The sequence below is a fragment of the Hevea brasiliensis genome, chromosome 10 (assembly GCF_030052815.1).
Source record: "Hevea brasiliensis isolate MT/VB/25A 57/8 chromosome 10, ASM3005281v1, whole genome shotgun sequence".
Lineage (NCBI taxonomy): Eukaryota > Viridiplantae > Streptophyta > Magnoliopsida > Malpighiales > Euphorbiaceae > Hevea > Hevea brasiliensis.
The window spans coordinates 48726089-48746660 of record NC_079502.1 but is presented as its reverse complement, the minus strand read 5'-3'; the positions used below and the strand labels follow the sequence as shown (position 1 = coordinate 48746660).

The window sequence follows — 20572 nt, the reverse complement described above, 5'->3', positions numbered from 1 at the left end:
GAGACAGTTATCAGAGGTTTGTGCACAACAGCTATTTCTTTTCAATTATTTTCAATTGGAATAAATTATGACTATTTGTATATTATTGTTTTAAATTGTGAAACTGTGAAAAATTGTTTGAATGATATTTGATGAATATTTATTGCTTGAAAAGCATTGTAAATGGTTTGAAACTGTGAAAAATTGTTTGAATGATATTGATGGATACTTATTGATTGAAAAGCATTGGAAATGACTTGAAACTACAGCTATCATGTATATTGATTGTATTCCTAGCTAGCTTGTCTAGTGGGATGAATTGAATTCCCTCTCTGGCTGAAGTGTTGAGGTGTGTGCCTGTTGAGGATGAATCGGATGAGTACTCATATTTTTGCTAGCTAGCTATGTTATTCCTCATTAGTCATCGACTTTTGGGACGAATTGAACTTTGGAACATGATTAAGCTGTGTGTGATTTATTGATTTGTATTATGAGATTGTGAAATGGAGTTAAATTCCTATTGACATTCACTGTCTTTTGAATTTAATCATGTTTTGATTTATTGAAATTATTGTGATATTGAGAAATGGAGTTTAAATTCTTGTTGACATTTACTGTCTTGAAATTAACTATGATTTTAAGTATCCACTATTTATATGATTTATGAATTGTGATTTAAAGTTGTATTTGGCTAATGTTGTGCACCACTGAGACATTGTCTCAGCGATAGCTTTTTATTGCTGTCGCAGGTAGACAGATAGACAGGGCAGTAGACTAGGCTGCTAATACATCCAGCAAAAGATTATCGAGTATAACGAGTATACCCCATTTTGCATTTTGTACTGTAATGTATAACCACTGTATGTATATATTATTTTTGGTTTTGAGCAGTTGTAAATTAAAATGGTACATTGAAGTTGTAAAGTAAATTATGAGTTATTTTGACTTGTAAAAATTGTATTATATTTCTTGTATCTCAGTCTTTGAAAAATCACTGTGGATTTAAGTTGAGAATTATGTTGTGTTAAGAAATATGTTGGAGTTGAGATTTGGAAATATATTGAAGTGCTTTTTACAGGTTTTCTGAAGAACTGTTTTATCCAAAATACAGATGGCACTCTGCCAAAATTTTTACAGAAATTCCAAATAATTTAAATGTGTTAGTTATATCACTTTAGTTCAAAAAGGTTTTTAACACCTATAAATAGTGTTCACCACTGTAAAAGAAGTAAGAAAAGTTTTAAAATCCCTTATAGTGTATTTAATGGGTTATCAGTAGACGAAGTTGGCAATTCATTAGGTATACTACGAGATCATGTTATGCCTTACAGAGGGGTAGGGTGTGACACAAATTATCACGGTAACATGACTAGTGGAATAATGCAAAACTGAACACCAAAGCTGAAAATTTGAAATTTGTGCCTAAGAGACTTGAAGTTTGAGGAAACAACCAAAACAAACAAATTAGGTAACAAAAATGTGGTATGTAGGTGAAATTATAATTGCCATACCTATTAAACATTAGAAAGTCAACAAATTGACTTAAATAGTATCATGAATAGTAACACCGAAATACAAATTTTAAAGAACATCAAGTTTAGTATATTAAAGCTAGGTATAAATAGATTTGAAATTATTTTTGGATTTATGATAAATTATGGCACTGAAACACCATAAAATTGTGTGTTTCAATTGAAAAGAATAACAGGAAAGAACCTGAGGCATCGAGTCAAGGCCAAGAGGCGACTCGCTTAAGGTTTATGCACAACATAAACATTTTTTAAAATTCCTTTGCAAAGTGAATGAAATGATTTGTGGTTTATTTACATTGCAAAATAATGATTGAAATGTACGCTATGCTTTTGATATAAATTATTGGAAATTTGATGATATGTGATTTAATTATCAGTAAATATTTGATAAATTGATAAGATAGTTTTGAAACCACAGTGTCATGACTATATATTTGAATGTCTCACTAGCATGACTAGTGGGAGAAATTAGTTTCGAATTTTGATTCCTTCTCTGGCTGAAGTGTTGAGGTGTGTGCCAGTAGAAGAAGAAATTTAAATGGGTACCCATATATTTGAGCTAGCAAGCCTTGTGATTTCTTACAAGCCTCCGGCTATTGAGATGAATATGTTTCGAATGGCATGATATAACTGTCTGTTTTTATGAAATTGATTTGAGAATTCCTAAATGAAATTATTGGACTAAAAGTTTATAAATCATGTTTTGCATATGTCTTTCATTTTTAGCAAAGTGTTTGATTGAGTGTGATTTGAATTATGCATAAATGTTATTTTAGTATGTTGTGCACCACTGAGTCATAGTACTCAGCGATGGTTGTTATTGTTGTTGCAGATATAGAGACCAGAGGAGCGACAGAGTGAGCTGCTGAGGATCTTGGAGACACATTCCTGAAGGTCTGTCGGGTATATTTTATACCTTGATTGTAATCTTTAGTTTGATGTATGTAAATATATGTATATGTATAAACTGGTCATGAGCACTTGTATAGAGTTTGTATTAATATTATTTTGGATTTGCTAATGTAAAGTGGTTGATAAATGTAATTTGTTTTTACTTTAATGAAAAATGAATGAAAATATTGAGTACTATTTTGATGACAATTGAGTTGTGAATTATTGATTTGAATTTTGGAGTTTGAGAAATAACGTTGAGTTGTGTTGAGGTAGTAGTGAGTTTGATGAAAAAAAAATTATTGGAAGTGTTTTTACAGGTTTTCGAAGAATTATTTTCTTAAAATACAGTCGGCACTCTAAAAATTTACGTAAAAATAAAATGGACAAAAATTGAAACTAGTTTTTAAACTTCTATTAAGTGTAAGAAAATGCTCACCACTTCTAAAAAAGAAGAAAATGATTTTAAAATCCCTTGTAGGGTACTTAATGATTTATCGGTAGGTGAAGTTCGGTAGTTTATTAGGTATTCTGCGGGATCATGTTATGCCTTACAGAGGGGTAAGGTGTGACATCTCCAGTGAATAGTCAACTCTAATTGGTAGGAAGTGAGCTGACTTGGTCAATTTATCAAAAATTACCCATATAATATCATGCTTCTTCTGTGTCAATGGTAGCCCAGTGACAAAATCCATGGTGATGCAATCCCATTTCCACTCTGGTATGGATATAGGTTACAACAACCCTGATGGAACCTGATGCTCAGCCTTAACCTGCTGGCATGTCAAACATTTTGCTACAAAATCACCAATCTCTTTCTTCATTCTAGGCCCCCAATAATGTGCCTTCAGATCATGATACATCTTGGTACTTCCTGGGTGCATAGCATGGAAGCTACTATGTACCTCTTTCCGAATATTTTTCGTCAGTTATTCATCTCCTGGTACACATATTTTACCTTTGTAGTATAAGCACCCATCTTCCTTTAACTCATAGTCAGTTTGCTTCCCCTTTTTAACTCTGCCTAAGATAGACATCAACTTCTCATCCTTTATCTGTGCTTCCTGTATTTGCTGTAGCAAACATGGCTTTACACACAACTCAACCAAAATAGTCCCATCTAGAACTAAGGACAAGTGAACATTCAGTGCTCTTAAAGCCATTATGGCCTTTCTGCTCAATGCGTCGGCTACTACATTTGCCTTCCCAGGGTGATAATCAATCACATAATCATAATCCTTAAGGAATTCAATCCTTCTCCTCTATCTTAGATTGAGTTCCTTCTAGGTTGGCAAGTACTTTAGACTCTTGTGATCCGTGTAGATGTAGCATTTTTCACCATATAGGTAATGCCTCCATATCTTCAATGCAGCTATTATTGCTGCCAATTCCAGATCATGTGTTGGATAGTTCTTTTCATGTGGTTTTAGCTGTTTGGAAGCATAGGCAACCGCTTTCCCTTCCTACATCTGAACACACCCAAGCCCGTTGTGAGAGGCATCACTATAGATCACATAGTCTTTCCCTTACTCTGGCCGTGTTAACATTGGAGCTTCTATAAGCATAGCCTTCAGCTTCTTAAAACTGAATTGACATTTGTCATTCAAGTTAAATTTAGCATTCTTATGCAGCAACTTGGTTAGTGGAGTAGCTATAAAGGAGAATCCTTCACAAATCTTCTGTAGTAACCGGCTAACCCCAAGAAACTTCTGATCTCTGTTATATTTCTAGGAGGCTTCCATTAAGTTATTGCTTCAATCTTTTTTGGATCTACTCTGATTCCATTTAATGACACAATATGTCTAAGGAAAGATATCTCATCTAACCAGAAGTCACACTTAGACAGCTTGGCGTGTAACTGCTTCTCCCATAGTGTCTGCAATACCATTCTCAGGTGTTCATCATACTCCTCCTAGTTCTTAGAATACACCAAAATATCATCTATGAAGATCACTATGAACCGATCCAAGTAGGGATGAAAGATACTGCTCATTAGGTCCATAAACGCTGCTGGTGCATTCGTCAACCCAAATGGCATCAATAGGAACTCATAGTGTCCATACCAGGTCCTGAAAGCAGTTTTAGGCACATCTACCTCCTTTATCCTCAGCTGGTGATAGCCTGATCTAAGGTCCATTTTGGAGAATACACCGGCTCCCTTCAGTTTATCAAACAAATCACTTTTCGTGGTAAAGGATATTTGTTTTTCATAGTCACCTTATTCTGCTGCCGGTAGTCTATACAAAGTCGGAGTGTACCATCCTTCTTCTTCACAAATAACACTGGTGCTCCCCAGGGTGACACACTAAGGCGTATGAAACCCTCGTCTAGTAACTCTTGCAACTGAACTTTCAACTCCCTCAATTCAGTGGGTGCCATCCTATATGGAGTAATGGAAATTGTTGCAGTACTCGGCATAACCTCTATAGCAAACTCCACCTCTCTCTCTAGTGGCAAACCAGGCAATTCTTTCGGAAATGTATCTGGAAAATCATATACAGTGGGGATGTCTGATAAACTTGGGCTAGTCTTCCTAGTGTCAATCATATGTGCTAAGAAAGCTTCACAGCCCTTCCTTATCATTCTTCTGGCTGCTGTGGCTGATATGATAGTCGAAAGATAACCCGTTCCTTCACTCACAATTGTACTCTCATCCCCATCTACTGCCTGTAATGAAATCCTCTTTCACCGATAATCTACCATCGCCTGATGATGTGATAACCAATCCATTCTTAGTATCACATCGAACTCACAAAATGGTAGTTCGATCAAGTCAGCTAGAAACTCATAACTCTGTATCCTCAGAGGACAACCTTTATAGACCTTTTTCACCATAACACTATGGCCTAAAGGGTTAGTAACCAATATATCCTCCTCTAACTCCTCTATCTGTACCCATCTACTAATCGGTGGTGTAATATACATGTAAAAGTGTGTGGAACCAGGATCAATTAAAGCACACACAGATAAATTATGAAGTAAGAAGGTACCCCTTATGACATCTAACGGATCTGGCTCCTCTCGAGCTCTCATAGCATAGGCATAGGGTGCTACCTTGACCTCCTACCTCTCAGCAGTCTCTGTAGTAGACCTCTGTGATGGATCAGCTATATCAGGCATCGCAGGTCTTCTACCCCTATATGCTGCTAGGGTAGACCTCTTTGCCTGGGGTGGAGTAGTGGGAGCACTAGCACTCCTCTATGGACAATCCTTCAAGAAGTGATCCATAGACCCACATCTGAAGCATCCCCCAGTCAATAGTCTGCACTCTCCTCAGTGGCTCATCTCGCAGTGTGTATAAGCTGTTATTGAGGCTGATCCCCGTGTAGCTGCACCTGAAGAACTACCTACTGATGCACCAGACTGTCCTCCTCTCCTCGGGGCAAATTGGGTTCTCTGTCTCTTACCTTAACCCTGGATCTAACCCTGAGACTCCTTAGGCTTCTTACTACCAGTAGTTGCTGAACCAGACTGGCCCTGTCTAGAACCCCTTTTACATTGTTGGTCCCTCCTGGACTACTCCTCATCTCTCACTCTCTCCACATCAAGAGTTGATGCTACTAACAGGGAGAAGTCTGTGAAGTTGTGAGATGTAACTATCAATCGGATACTGTCATTTAGTCTGTCCTCAAACCTCCTGCATCTATTGGCCTCCATGGGCATTATCTCCCATGCATATCTCCTAAGTCTCATGAATTCCTGCTCATATTCGGAGACTGTAAGCTGCCTCTGTCTTAATGCCAGGAATTCTCTCCTTCTGGCCTCTATATACACATGGCTGATATATTTCTTTTTGAGCTTAGGCATAAAGAAATCCCAGATAATCTGCATAGGCTATACCACTGTCACACCCTACCCTTTTGTAAGGCATAACATGATCCCGTAGTATACCTAATGAATTACCAACTTCGTCTACTGATAATCCATTAAGTACACTACAAGGGATTTTAAACTTTTCTTACTTCTTTTTACAGTGGTGAGCACTATTTACAGGTGTTAAAAACCTTTTTAAACTGAAGTGAAAAAGCTAACAGATTTGGACTATTAGTAATTTCTGTAAAAATTTTTGCAGAGTGTCCTCTGTATTTTGAATAAAACAGTTCTTCAGAAAACCTGTAAAAAAGCACATCAATATTTTTCTCAATCTCAACTCCAACAGTTAAACACCACAATATGTTTCTCAACTCAATTCTACAATAATTTTTCAAAGACTGAGATAAAAGAAATATAATACAAATTTTACAAGTCAAAATAACTCAAAATTTACTTTACAACTTCAACGTACAATTTCAATTTACAACTGCTCAAAACCAAGAACAATATATACATACAGTGAACATACATTACAGTACAAAATGCAAAATGTGGTATACTCAATATACCTGATGATCATTCGTTGAATGCACTAGCAGCCTAGTCCGCTGCCCTGTTCGTCTGTCTACCTGCGATAGCAATGGAAAGCTATCGCTGAGACAATGTCTCAGTGGTGCACAACATTAACTAAATACAACTTTAAATCACAATTCATAAATCATATAAATGATGGATGCATAAAACCATAGTTAAATTCGAGACAATGAATGTCATAAGGAATTTAACACAATATCACAATAAATCTTAGTAATCAAAACATAGTTAAATTCAGAAGACAGTGAATGTCAATAAGAATTTAAACTCTATTTCACAAATTATCAAAGCTCATAATAATACAATTTAGTTAAATAATTTAAGAACACAGTGTTGCCAATTTATACACAACTTAAGCCATGACACAATTTTCCGATCAATGCCGCGTTGTACACCACGACAAAGCAATCACAACCCCACTAATCGAAATCAATGAGGAAGGAAGCTAGCTATATAATGAGTACTCATCCGATCACCTCAACTGGTTAACCAGAGAGGCAGAAAAATAAACGATCACAAACCCATAAATGGAGAAGGAATGATGTGATACTGTCATGCTAAGTGTGAACACAAAATCAAGTCCAAACATTTTATTCCAATGATTCGTGAGAATCCAATAAATTTTCAAAGTGATAATTTCATTCACAAAGTGGGAACACAATTCATAATTAACTTCAATTTTCACAAATCACACTAAATCAATTTTTTCACAGTTTCAAACCATTTACAATGCTTTTCAAGCAATAAGTATCCATTCAAACAGATTTCCATAATTGAAAACAATAATATACAAATAGTCATAATTTATTTCAATTGAAAAATTCAAAAGAAATAACTGTTGTGCACAAACCTTTGATAACTGTCTCCTAGCCTTAACTCAGTGTTTCCTTCCCTTTCCCCAAGTCTTTGCTAACTGAGAAACACAATTTGAGGTGTTTCAGTACTCATTTAAACTGTCTCTAACGATAATGCTTGATAATTAATTCACTGAATTCTATTATTTACTTAGTCAACCTAATATGTCGACCCTCGATGCATTCTAGGTAAACTAGATTTTAATGTTACTAATATGTCACATTGAATAGTCTTTTAGGGTTGGTACATGTTACCAAACTCATTTCCATGTATCTTGCATTTTCTTGCAATTTGCTGGATTCCGGGATACTAGTTTGACCTAGCCGAACGACCTAGCTCCCTCGGTTTTAGGGTTTTGGTCAAAACTACAAACTTGTAGATCTATGTCTTATTGCACACGAGCCAAAATTTCAGGTCATTCTGAGTTATGTATACCAAGTTATCGTCATTCTACTATTGCTGGTCAAAGTGCATCAAAATTGGTCACTTTAGGTCATTTTAGGTCAATTTTGGTTCAGCCAGTTTTTGGACCCGAACTTGTGCAAGCTGTTTGACTTGCTTATGGTCATTTCTGGGCTTTGGTGTCTTCATAAGACTTGTAGATATAGGTCTTAAATATTCATGGTCAAAATTTCAGGTCAATTGGACTGTTTTGAGTGAGTTATGGCCTAAACACTAACTGCTGCCCAAATGGTCAATTTTCAGGCCTTAATTGCACTAATCCGGATTTGGTCATTTTTCAAGCTACCTTGCAAGCAGAATTTTGGCAAGCTTCCTTCATGAAAGTTGGCACATTTTGTGCCTTGTTTCACCTCCAATTGGTCTCATACCAATTGGAGCCACACACTTAAGGTTTTAAGCCTAAAACACAAACTGCCCTATTGTATTTTGTTCATACTCATCAAAGGACACCTTTAACACTTACCAAACTTCACCTTCATGCCAATTCTGGTTTGTACCCTAACCTAAACATATTTCACAACATATTATTGATCATTTTGGCAGCTTACAATCACATTCAACATACACCAGAAAGTGCAGATTTGTCAAACTCAATTACAACAATTTAATCCCCAAATCATGCTCATTTACATGTCCACTATCATTACACATATCTTCACCACTAACTTACATACATATTTGGCAAACTTTAGGGCCACAATTCATTAAATAACTTCATGAATTCCAGCATCCTTCAAAGAGTTAACAAGCTGCCACATTTGTCAAGCCTCCATAATTACCTTCAAACTCTAATTTCCACTTGGTCCACCATTACATATGCATGAAGTTAACTTACTAACACTTTAAATCACATTAGTCAACATTAATTCTTCACAATACATGTAATAATATTTCATTTAGTGTACAATGTCATGGCTGTCCATTTAGGCATTCACGCATAGAATTTCAAATTCCACAAAATTTCCAACTCAAGTGCTCAACTTTAGCATACACCAAGAATTAACCTATTAAAACTTTTATTCACTTTAATCAACATCAATACCCATCAATTACATGTGAAAATAATTCAAACTCTTTAATTACCATGGCTGCCTAAACTAGTGCATGATAACAACTCACCAAAACCTCAAATTTTCTTCATCAATTTGTTCATCTCAAGCTTCCCATAAACTTTACTTAAGTAATAAATCAATCTAAACACTTACCTATTGTTGGCGCTTGTTAAATCTTCACCAAACTCCCTTGATTTTAGTATCTACTTCTTCATTGTGAGGTGGGGATCAAAATTAGTGAAGAAACTTTGGTGTTTGGAGGTGGAAATGGAGGAGATTTGGAAGCTTCAAGCAAATCAGCCATGGAGGATTTTCAAGCTCTTCATTTCGGCAATGGTGAGTGAATGAAGAAGATGAAGGTATTAGTGGAGTTTACACCTGCCCACATAGTGATTATTTTAACCCCATAGTGCTCCACTCACCAATATTTAATTATATTATAAGTTAAATGTGTTAATTACTCAATTTGAATCCCATTTTTGCTATTTACATTAGGTACCCCTAATTTAATTTTTCAATATATTTTCCAAGTGTAATATCATGTATTTTTAATGGACATTTAGGTCAAAAGACATTTTGGGGTGTCAAATGGCCACAATGCCCATGTTCGGGTTGCATTCCCGATTTTTCGGTAACACCGGGTTTTGTCCATTTTTCGATTTCTCACTTTTCTTTGTACTAATTAATTAATTTTTCTTTGATATTTATAATGGCATTTATACTTCAATAGGTGTCTACTTAAGTCCTAAGAATGTTTTCTAGGGTTCCCCGCGGTCCAGGGCTAGTCAACAGTCCACGCCGTGACTTCCCAGTGCGGTTACCCATCGCTAGGGTTCTCAACTCACTTAACTTGGTTGCATTTCTTTACTATTATTTTTCCTTTGTTTTTCTTGTATTCTCTTTTCTTGTATTTCATTATGTTATGTCTTCTCACTCATAACGAAGTGTAGTTCTAGGCATTCTAGCTGTCCAGACAACACTGGTCACCGGAACAGTAGAACGCACTACCGAACATAGGGGTGTTACAATTCTCTCCCCCCCCCTCCCTTAAAATAAATTTCGTCTCGAAATTTTACCTGGCATTAGTCTCTGAACAGCTGTGGGTGCTGTCTCCTCATATCCTCTTCACGTTCCCAAGTAGCTTCCTGGCCTGAATGATGGTTCCACAACACTTTCACCAGGTGTATCTATTTGTTCCTCAGCTGCTTCACCTCATAAGCCAGAATTTCTATGGGTTCTTCCTCATATGAGAGGTCTGCATTTACTTCTATCTCTTCAACTGATAGTACATGAGATGGGTCTGATCTGTACCTCCTTAACATGGACACATGGAAGACACTGTGTATCCTTACTAACTCCGGAGGTAATGCCAACCGATATGCTAAAGGACCCACTCTTTCCAGAACCTCATATGGTCCGATGAAACGAGGACTCAGTTTCCCCTTTCTACCAAATCTCATAATCCTCTTCCAAGGAGAAACTTTGAGGAATACCTTATCACCCACTGCATATTCAATATCTCTTCTCTTTAGATCAACATAGGACTTCTAACGGTCTTATGCAGCCTTAAGTCTATCTCTGATCAATCTGATCTTTTCCTCTGTCTGCTGAACAATTTCTGGCCCAATCATCTTCCTTTCACCTACTTCATCCCAACATAAGGGAGTTCTGCACTTTATGCCATAGAAAGCTTCATATGGAGGCATCCTAAGGCTTGATTGATAGCTGTTGTTATAAGCAAACTCAATCAAAGGCAAGCGTGTATCCCAACTACCTTTAAACTCAATCACACAAGCCCATAGCATATCCTCCAATATCTGAATAGCCCTCTCAGACTGGCCATCTGCCTGTGGGTGGAATGCTGTGCTAAAGTTCAATCTAGTTCCTAGGGCTCTCTGAAGACTACCCCAGAATCTAGAAGTGAACCTAGGATCTCTGTCAGACACACTTGATACTGGCACTCCATGCAGTTTTACAATCTCACATATGTACAATCTGGCTAATCTTTCTAGGCTATAGTCCATTCGAACTGGCAAAAAGTGAGCAGACTTGGTCAATCTGTCAACTATAAGCCATACTACATTGTGACCATTCTGTGTTCTTGGAAGTCCTGTAACAAAATCCATAATTATTCGTTCCCATTTCCACTCTGGTACTGGCAAAGGATGTAACAAACCAGCTGGAACTTGATGTTCTACCTTTACTTGCTGACAAGTTAGGCATTTGGAAACAAATTCAGCTATATCTCTCTTTATACCCATCCACCAGTAATGCTCTTTCAGCCCTCTGTACATTTTAGTTCCACCAGGGTGCATAGCAAAAGGAGACTCATGTGCTTCCTTCATAATGATCTGTCTCAATTCAGCATCATTAGGACTGCACATTCTGCCCTGATGTAGCAATAAATCATCATCTTTCATAGAAAATTCAGGTTTCTTGCCCTGCTGGACTTCTTTCAATACCTTCTGATATTTATCATCATTCTAAGCAACCATTCTGATCTGATCAATCAATACTGGCTGTATATGGCATGCAACTACTGTCTGTGCCTCATCATCAATCTCTAAACTGGCATGCTGTGCTTTCAATTCATATACCATGGACAAAAGAGAAACTCTGAGACTTGCCATAGTCTTGCAGCTTAAGGCATCGGCCACCACATTTGCTTTCCCTGGCTGATAGTCTATTAAACAATCATAGTCTTTAATCAGTTCTAACCATCTCCTCTGCCTCAAATTCAATTCCTTCTAGGTGCCCAAATACTTCAAGCTCTTGTGATCTGTGTAAATGTAGCATTTCTCCCCATACAAATAGTGTCTCTAGATCTTCAGAGCAAAAACAATAGCTGCTAGCTCCAGATCATGTGTTGGGTAGTTCCTCTCATGCGGTTTCAGCTGGCGTGATGCATAAGCAATGACATTCCGATCTTGCATCAGTACACAGCCTAACCCATTGTGAGAAGCATCACTATAAATTGTTTATTCTTTACCTGGAGTAGGTAAAGTAAGGACTGGAGCTTCAGTTAAAAACCTCTTCAACTCATCAAAACTCTATTGACATTTATCTGTCCACTGAAATTTTTCATCTTTCCGAAGCAGCTTGGTCAGTGGAGAAGATAACATAGAAAACCCTTTCACAAACCGGTGATAATATCCAGCTAAACCTAGAAAACTACGAATTTCTATGATGTTCTTGGGCGGCTTCCAATTAAGGATAGCTTCTACCTTGTTGGAATCTACCTTGATCCCTTCAGTTGACACAACATGTCCCAAAAAGGAGATTTCTTTCAACCAAAATTCACACTTCGACAATTTGGCGTATAGCTGTTTCTCCCTTAAAGTCTGCAGTACAATCCGCAGATGTCTGTCATGCTCCTCTGTATTCTTTGAGTATATCAAAATGTCATCAATAAACACCACCACAAATTGATCGAGATATGGTCTGAAGATAGTGTTCATCAGATCCATAAAAAGCAGCTGGAGCATTTGTTAACCCAAATGGCATTACTAAAAACTCATAGTGGCCATACCGAGTTCTAAAAGTAGTTTTTGGAATACTCTGTTATTGCACCTTCAACTGATAATAACCTGATTGCAAATTAATTTTGGAGAATACAGCTGCACCCTTCAACTAATCAAACAGATTATCAATGCGAGGCAATGAATGTCTGTTCTTTATTGTCACCTTATTCAACTGCTGGTAATCTATACATATGTGGAGAGCACCATCCTTCTTCTTAACAAACAACACTGGTGCTCCCCAAGGTGACACACTAGGGCAGATGAAGCTCTTTTCAAGTAGTTCTTGCAATTGTATCTTCAACTCTTTCAACTCTGCTGGTGCCATTCTGTATGGTGTTATGGAGATTGGATCCACACCAGGCATAACATTAATTTCAAACTGCACTTCTCTTTCCAGTGGTAAGCCTGGCAATTCATCAGGAAACACATCTGGAAAGTCATGTACTGTAGGGATGTCTTTCAATGCTGGACTCCCCACTTGGGTGTCTACCACATGTGCCAAGTATGCTTCACACCCCTTTCTGATCATTTTTCTGGCTAGTGCAGCCGAAATCATGTTTGATGGCAATAATTGCCTCTCCCCATGTATTACCACATCACTGTACTAAGGGAGACCAAAAGTGATTGTCTTCAGCCTACAGTCAATCCTGGCATGATGCCTAGCTAACTAATCCATGCCCAAGATGATATCATAATCTCTGAAGGGCATTTCAATGAAATCAGATAGAAAAGAGTGTCCTTGGATCACCAAAGGACAATCTCTATACATTCTATTAACCCTGACCTCCTGTCCTAGCGTACTTGTTACTAGCACCTCAAAGTCCATTTTTGTACATGGAACAGCAATGCAATCAATGATGCTAGCACTCACATAAGAATGGGTAGAACACGGATCAAATAACACAAACACATCTTGATTAAAAGTTGAGAAGGTACCAGCCACAACATCAGATGTCTCGGCCTCTTCTCTCTGTCTCATTGCATAGATTCTGATTGGAGCACTGTCTTGCTCTGAATGTTTCACTGTGCCTTAGCTGCCTGCTGGACTACCTCTACCCCTGCCTCTACCTCTGCTGGGTGATTGTGAACTTCTGGTGACAGGGCTTTGAACTGACCCTTCTGCAGTAGTAGGTGGTGGTCCAACTCTGCGACTACTGGTGTAGTCCTTGGCAAAGTGTCCTGTGCCTCCACAGTTATAACAGGCACCAATAGCCTTATAGCATATCCCACCATGATATCTTCCATAAGTTTCACATTGGCGGGAAAGGTAGGAACCTCTGGTACTTTGCTGACCAGATAGAGGAGGTTTATGTTCTGAATGTTTTCCCCTACCAGACTTCTTGCCACCTCTGCTGTGTCCCCCATAGTTCTTCCTCTTTCTAGTTGGACCACTGGAACTCTGTTCTACTGATTTTCCCTCTTTCTCTGTCTTCTCTGATTTCTTTTTCTCAGGAGCAGCTTCAGACTCAATTCTTTCCAACTCTAGGGCTTGAGAAACAAGTTCAGAGAAGTTAGTGTGTTTGAATCCGACCACTTGTAATCTGATACTGGGCTTTAAGCCAGTTTCAAACCTCTTGCATCTCTCCCTGCTGGTAGCAAGTAAACTTGCTGCATAATGGCTTAGGCAGGAAAATTCTCTTTCATATTCAGCCACTGATCTGCTCCCCTGTTTCAGACTTAGGAATTCTTGTAACTTCTGGTCTACGTAAGCATCTGTGACATATTTTTATCTGAATTCCCTAAGAAAGTCATTCCATGTTAGGACTGCAGGTTCTATCAAACTGTGGGGAATGGTTTTCCACAAGTCATAAGCATCCCCCTGTAGCAAAGATACTGAGTATTCAAATCTGAGCTCCTTTGTGCAATGTAGTTTCTTGAATACCCTATCCATCCTCTCTAACCACTGTTCAGCCTCTAGAGGATCGACTGTCCCCTTGAACTTTGTAGCCCCATATTTCATCAATTTGTTATACTGTCTAGCAGAAGACTGTGGTTGTACCACTGGTGTCTATATTGGGACTTGAGTAGGCACATTACCAGCCATTTGTTGGAACATTACAGCCATCTGTTGAGCGAACTGAGTAGGAAACTGCGGTACTGCAGGGGCTGGTGCTGTTAACCCACTGACATTGTGTAGGGCTAGGGCATCCCCTTGCACCTTAGCCTCAATAAATTGATCGACTGAATGATCACCCTCTTCCATAGTCAATGTGAGGATCTTAGACCTCCTGAACAAATAACACAAGGATATTTCCTCCCGTTAGTGCATATTTATAATGTAATGTACTGTATGTATCAAACAATGATATTGAGCAGTTGTACTATAAAGAAAGATTATTCAAATAACATGTGAAAACAGAATTTAAAAACTAGCTCTGATACCACTAAAACATGTTACACCCTACCCCTTTGTAAGGCATAACATGATCCCGTAGTATACCTAATGAATTACCAACTTCGTCTACTGATAATCCATTAAGTACACTACAAGGGATTTTAAAATTTTCTTACTTCTTTTTACAGTGGTGAGCACTATTTACAGGTGTTAAAAACCTTTTTAAACTGAAGTGAAACAGCTAACACATTTGGACTATTAGTAATTTCTGTAAAAATTTTGGCAGAGTGTCCTTTGTATTTTGAATAAAACAGTTCTTCAGAAAACCTGTAAAAAAGCACTTTAATATTTTTCTCAATCTCAACTCCAACAGTTAAACACCACAATATGTTTCTCAACTCAATTCTACAATAATTTTTCAAAGACTGAGATAAAAGAAATATAATACAAATTTTACAAGTCAAAATAACTCATAATTTACTTTACAACTTCAATGTACAATTTTAATTTACAACTGCTCAAAACCAAGAACAATATATACATACAGTGAATATACATTACAGTACAAAATACAAAATGTGGTATGCTCGATATACCCGATGATCTCTCTTTGAATGCACTAGCAGCCTAGTCTGCTGCCCTGTCCGTCTGTCTACCTGTGACAACAATGGAAAGCTATCTCTAAAACAATGTCTCAGTGGTGCATAACATTAACCAAATACAACTTTAAATCACAATTCATAAATCATATAAATGATGGATACATAAAACCATAGTTAAATTCGAGACAATAAATGTCATAAGGAATTTAACACAATATCACAATAAATCTCAGTAATCAAAAAATAGTTAAATTCAGAAGACAGTGAATGTCAATAAGAATTTAAACTCCATTTCACAAATTATCAAAGCTCATAATAATACAATTTAGTCAAATAATTTAAGAACACAGTGTTGCCAATTCATACACAACTTAAGCCATGACACAATTTTTCGATCAATGCCGCGTTGTACACCACGACAAAGCAATCACAACCCCACTAATCGAAATCAATGAGGAAGGAAGCTAGCTATATAATGAGTACTCATCCGATCACCTCAACTGGTAAACCAGAGAGGCAGAAAAATAAATGATCACAACCCCATAAATGGAGAAGGAATGATGTGATACTATCATGCTAAGTGTGAACACAAAATCAATTCCAAACATTTTATTCAAATGATTCGTGAGAATCTAATAAATTTCCAAAGTCATAATTTCATTCACAAAATGGCAACACAATTCATAATTAACTTTAATTTTCACAAATCACACTAAATCAATTTTTCCACAGTTTCAAACCATTTACAATGCTTTTCAAGCAATAAGTATCCATTCAAACAGATTTCCATAATTAAAAATAATAATATACAAATAGTCATAATTTATTTCAATTGAAAAATTCAAAAGAAATAACTGTTGTGCACAAACCTTTGATAACTGTCTCCTGGCCTTGACTCAGTGTTTCTTTCCCTTTCCCTGAGTCTTTGCTAACTGAGAAACACAATTTGAGGTGTTTCAGTATTCATTTAAACTGTCTCTAACGATAATGCTTGATAATTAATTCACTGAATTCTTTTATTTGCTTAGTCAACCTAAAATGTCAACCGTCGATGCATTCTAGGTAAATTAGGTTTTAATATTTTTAATATGTCACATTGAATAGTCTTTTAGGGTTGGTACATGTTACCAAACTCATTTCCATATATCATGCATGTTCTTGTAATTTGCTGGATTTCGGGATACTAGTTTGACCTAGCCAGACGACCAAGCTCCCTCACTTTTCAAGTTTTGGTCAAAACTACAAACTTGTAGATATATGTCTTATTGCACACGGGGCAAAATTTCAGGTCATTCTGAGTTATGTAGACCAAGTTATGGTCATTTTACTATTGCTGGTCAAAGTGCATCAAAATTTGTCACTTTAGGTCATTTTAGGTCAATTTTGGTTCGGCCAGTTTTTGGACCCAAACTTGTGCAAGCTGTTTGACTTGCTTATGGTCATTTCTGAGCTATGGTGTCTTCATAAGACTTGTAGATATAGGTCTTAACTATTCACGGTCAAAATTTCAGGTTAATTGGACTGTTTTGAGTGAGTTATGGCCTAAACACTAACTGCTACCCAAATGGTCAATTTTCAGGCCTTATTTGCACTAATCCGGATTTGGTCATTTTTCAAGCTACCTTGCAAGCAAAATTTTGGTAAGCTTCCTTCATGAAAGTTGGCACATTTTGTGCCTAGTTTCACCTCCAATTGGTCTCATACCAATTGGAGCCACACACTTAAGGGTTTAAGCCTAAAACACAAACTGCCCTATTGTATTTTGGTCATACTCATCAAAGGTCACCTTTAACACTTACCAAACTTCACCTTCATGCCAATTCTGGTTTGTACCCTAACCTAAACATATTTCACAACATATTATTGATCATTTTGGCAGCTTACAATCACATTCAACATACACCATAAAGTGCAGATTTGTCAAAATCAATTACAACAATTTAATCCCCAAATCATGCTCATTTACATGTCCACTATCATTACACATATCTTCACCACTAACTTACATACATATTTGGCAAACTTTAGGGCCACAATTCATTAAACAACTTCATGAATTCCAGCATCCTTGAAAGAGTTAACAAGCTGCCACATTTGTCAAGCCTCCATAATTACCTTCAAACTCTAATTTCCACTTGGTCCACCATTACATATGCATGAAGTTAACTTACCAACACTTTAAATCACATTAGTCAACATTAATTCTTCACAATACATGTAATAATATTTCATTTAGTGTACAATGTCATGGCTGTCCATTTAGGCATTCACGCATAGAATTTCAAATTCTATAAAATTTCCAACTCAAGTGCTCAACTTTAACATACACCAAGAATTAACCTATTAAAACTTTTATTCACTTTAATCAACATCAATACCCATCAATTACATGTAAAAATAATTCAAACTCTTTAATTACCATGGCTGCCTAAACTAGTGCATAATAACAACTCACCAAAACCTCAAATTTTCTTCATCAATTTGTTCATCTCAAGCTTCCCATAAACTTTACTTAAGTAATAAATCAATCTAAACACTTACCTATTGTTGGGGCTTGTTAAATCTTCGCCAAACTCCCTTGATTTTAGTATCTACTTCTTCCTTGTGAGGTGGGGATCAAAATTAGTGAAGAAACTTTGGTGTTTGGAGGTGGAAATGGAAGAGATTTGGAAGCTTCAAGCAAATCGGCCATGGAGGATTTTCAAGCTCTTCATTTCGGCAATGGTGAGTGAATGAAGAAGATGAAGGTGTTAGTGGAGTTTACACCAGCCCACATAGTGATTATTTTAACCCCATAGTGCTCCACTCACCAATATTTAATTATATTATAAGTTAAATGTGTTAATTACTCAATTTGAATCCCATTTTTGCTATTTACATTAGGTACCTCTAATTTAATTTTTCATTATATTTTCCAAGTATAATATCATGTATTTTCAATGGACATTTAGGTCAAAAGACATTTCGGGGTGTCAAATGACCACAATGCCCCTGTTCGGGTTGCATTCCCGATTTTTCGGTAACACCGGGTTTTGTTCGTTTTTCGATTTCTCACTTTTCTTTATACTAATTAATTAATTTTTCTTTGATATTTATAATGGAATTTATACTTCAATAGGTGTCTATTTAAGTCCTAAAAATATTTTCTAGGGTTCGCCGCGGTCCAGGGCTAGTCAATAGTCCACGCCGTGACTTCTCGGTGCAGTCACCCATCTCTAGGGTTCTCGGCTCGCTTAACTTGGTTGCATTTCTTTACTAGTATTTTTCCTTTGTTTTTCTTGTATTCTCTTTTCTTGTATTTCATTATTTTATGTCTTCTTACTCATAACAAAGTGTAGTTCTAGGCATTTTAGCTGTTTGGACAACACTGGTCACCGGAACAGTAGAATGCACTACCGAACATAGGGGTGTTACAACCACTCTTAACACTGTCACCCACCATTGGTACACCTCTTCCTGAAGTAATGCTAAAGCACACTCTAACTGCTGCTCTACAATGCAGTGTAACTGCTGCAATACTCTCTCAGTCCACTCTAACCAATACTCTGCAGCGGCTGGATCATCCTCCTTCTTACCCTTAAAATCAATGACCCCATATTTCTGTAGTCTCTCCAATGGAAACCTCTGCATTGGTTGTGGCTGTGGAGGTGGAGGTGGTTGTGGCTATGGCTAAGGTATGGCTTTAGTAATCTGATGAAGCATTTGAGCCTTCTACTTTAGGAAGGCCTGCTGTGCTCTCCCCACAGCACCATGTGATGACTCTACTCTACTACTTCACTCCCGACTAGGAGCAGGTGCGGGCATATGAGACTCTACCTCCTCCTCTAACGGTCTAGGAGACCCGTGCTCTGATGGATCAGATGCCATCGATCCTATAAAACAAACAAAGAACATATCTGCATTAGTGTCACCTCAGCTCCTAATTAAGGCCCATGCATGTTATGCACAGTATCTATCTAGGTCTAGGACCGCCTAAACCTTTGCTCTGATACCACTAAATGTGATGCCCTTTACTCGTCTACAGTGTAGCCGAGCAAAGTGTGCCACATTCAGTGTCAGAGCACCCAATCTTGTCTTGTCGTATACATTGTTAATTTAATGTCCATTTCCTAGTATTATCTCATGTGTGAAATTTTTTTTTTATGAAGACCCGAACAGAGCCTCCTCTGTTTTATTAGCATATGGCGGTTTCTATTATTTACTTGAAAAAAATAATTCATATTCAATTCATTTTCTTATGTGTCATGTCATTCACCAATGCTCATATAAATTTCAAGAAAATAATATACATTTCATTCATCTAAAAATTCATATGCACAATAATTTACAATTTATTTACAACACAAAATTATTTACATCATTTACTTATATATAATGGGCAAAATGCAAAATCTAAATACATGGGCCTACCAAAAGGAAATAAGCTGCTGAGGTGACTAGCAGATCTACACAATCTCTATCAGAGCACTAATGCTGTAGCTGCTAATGCTGCTACGGTTGATCTCCAGTACCTACGCGATGGAAAACCAACGCACTAAGCAAAACACTTAGTGGTGCATAATTTAAAATAAAAGTAATAAAATAATCTAAAATAATTGATCAAAGTATAATTTTATAAAATTATAATCTTTTACATATTTATTAATCTTTGAAAATAATTAAATTTTTCGAGATCTCTTATATTTATTCCTCTCATATTTTGTCTAATTAAATTCCTCTCATATTTTGTCTAATTAAATTCATGTCTTTGAAAATAATTAATCTGTTATAGATTAATACATATTTATTAATCTTTAAAAATAATTATGTACCTAACCTTTCCAATGGTATAAAAATCAGGTCATTCTGACCTTTCTAGAGGGAGTTATGGCCATATGAACATGTACTGTTCATTTGGTCATTTTTCTGGGTTTAGAGTATGGTCATATGAATTCAA

The 20572-nt window shown here is 36.9% G+C and overlaps 1 protein-coding gene across 1 annotated transcript; it reads right to left on the bottom strand.

The window, feature by feature from the left end:
• Nucleotides 1-3331: 3331 nt before the first annotated feature.
• On the bottom strand, nt 3332-19266 carry LOC131169360 (uncharacterized). The gene is made up of 2 exons (XM_058128581.1): nt 19087-19266; nt 3332-3604 (listed from the first exon to the last, which is right to left on the bottom strand). Exons 1-2 carry the CDS (start codon nt 19264-19266, stop codon nt 3332-3334), a joined length of 453 nt encoding a protein of 150 aa, XP_057984564.1.
• Between the last annotated feature and the right edge of the window lie 1306 nt (nt 19267-20572).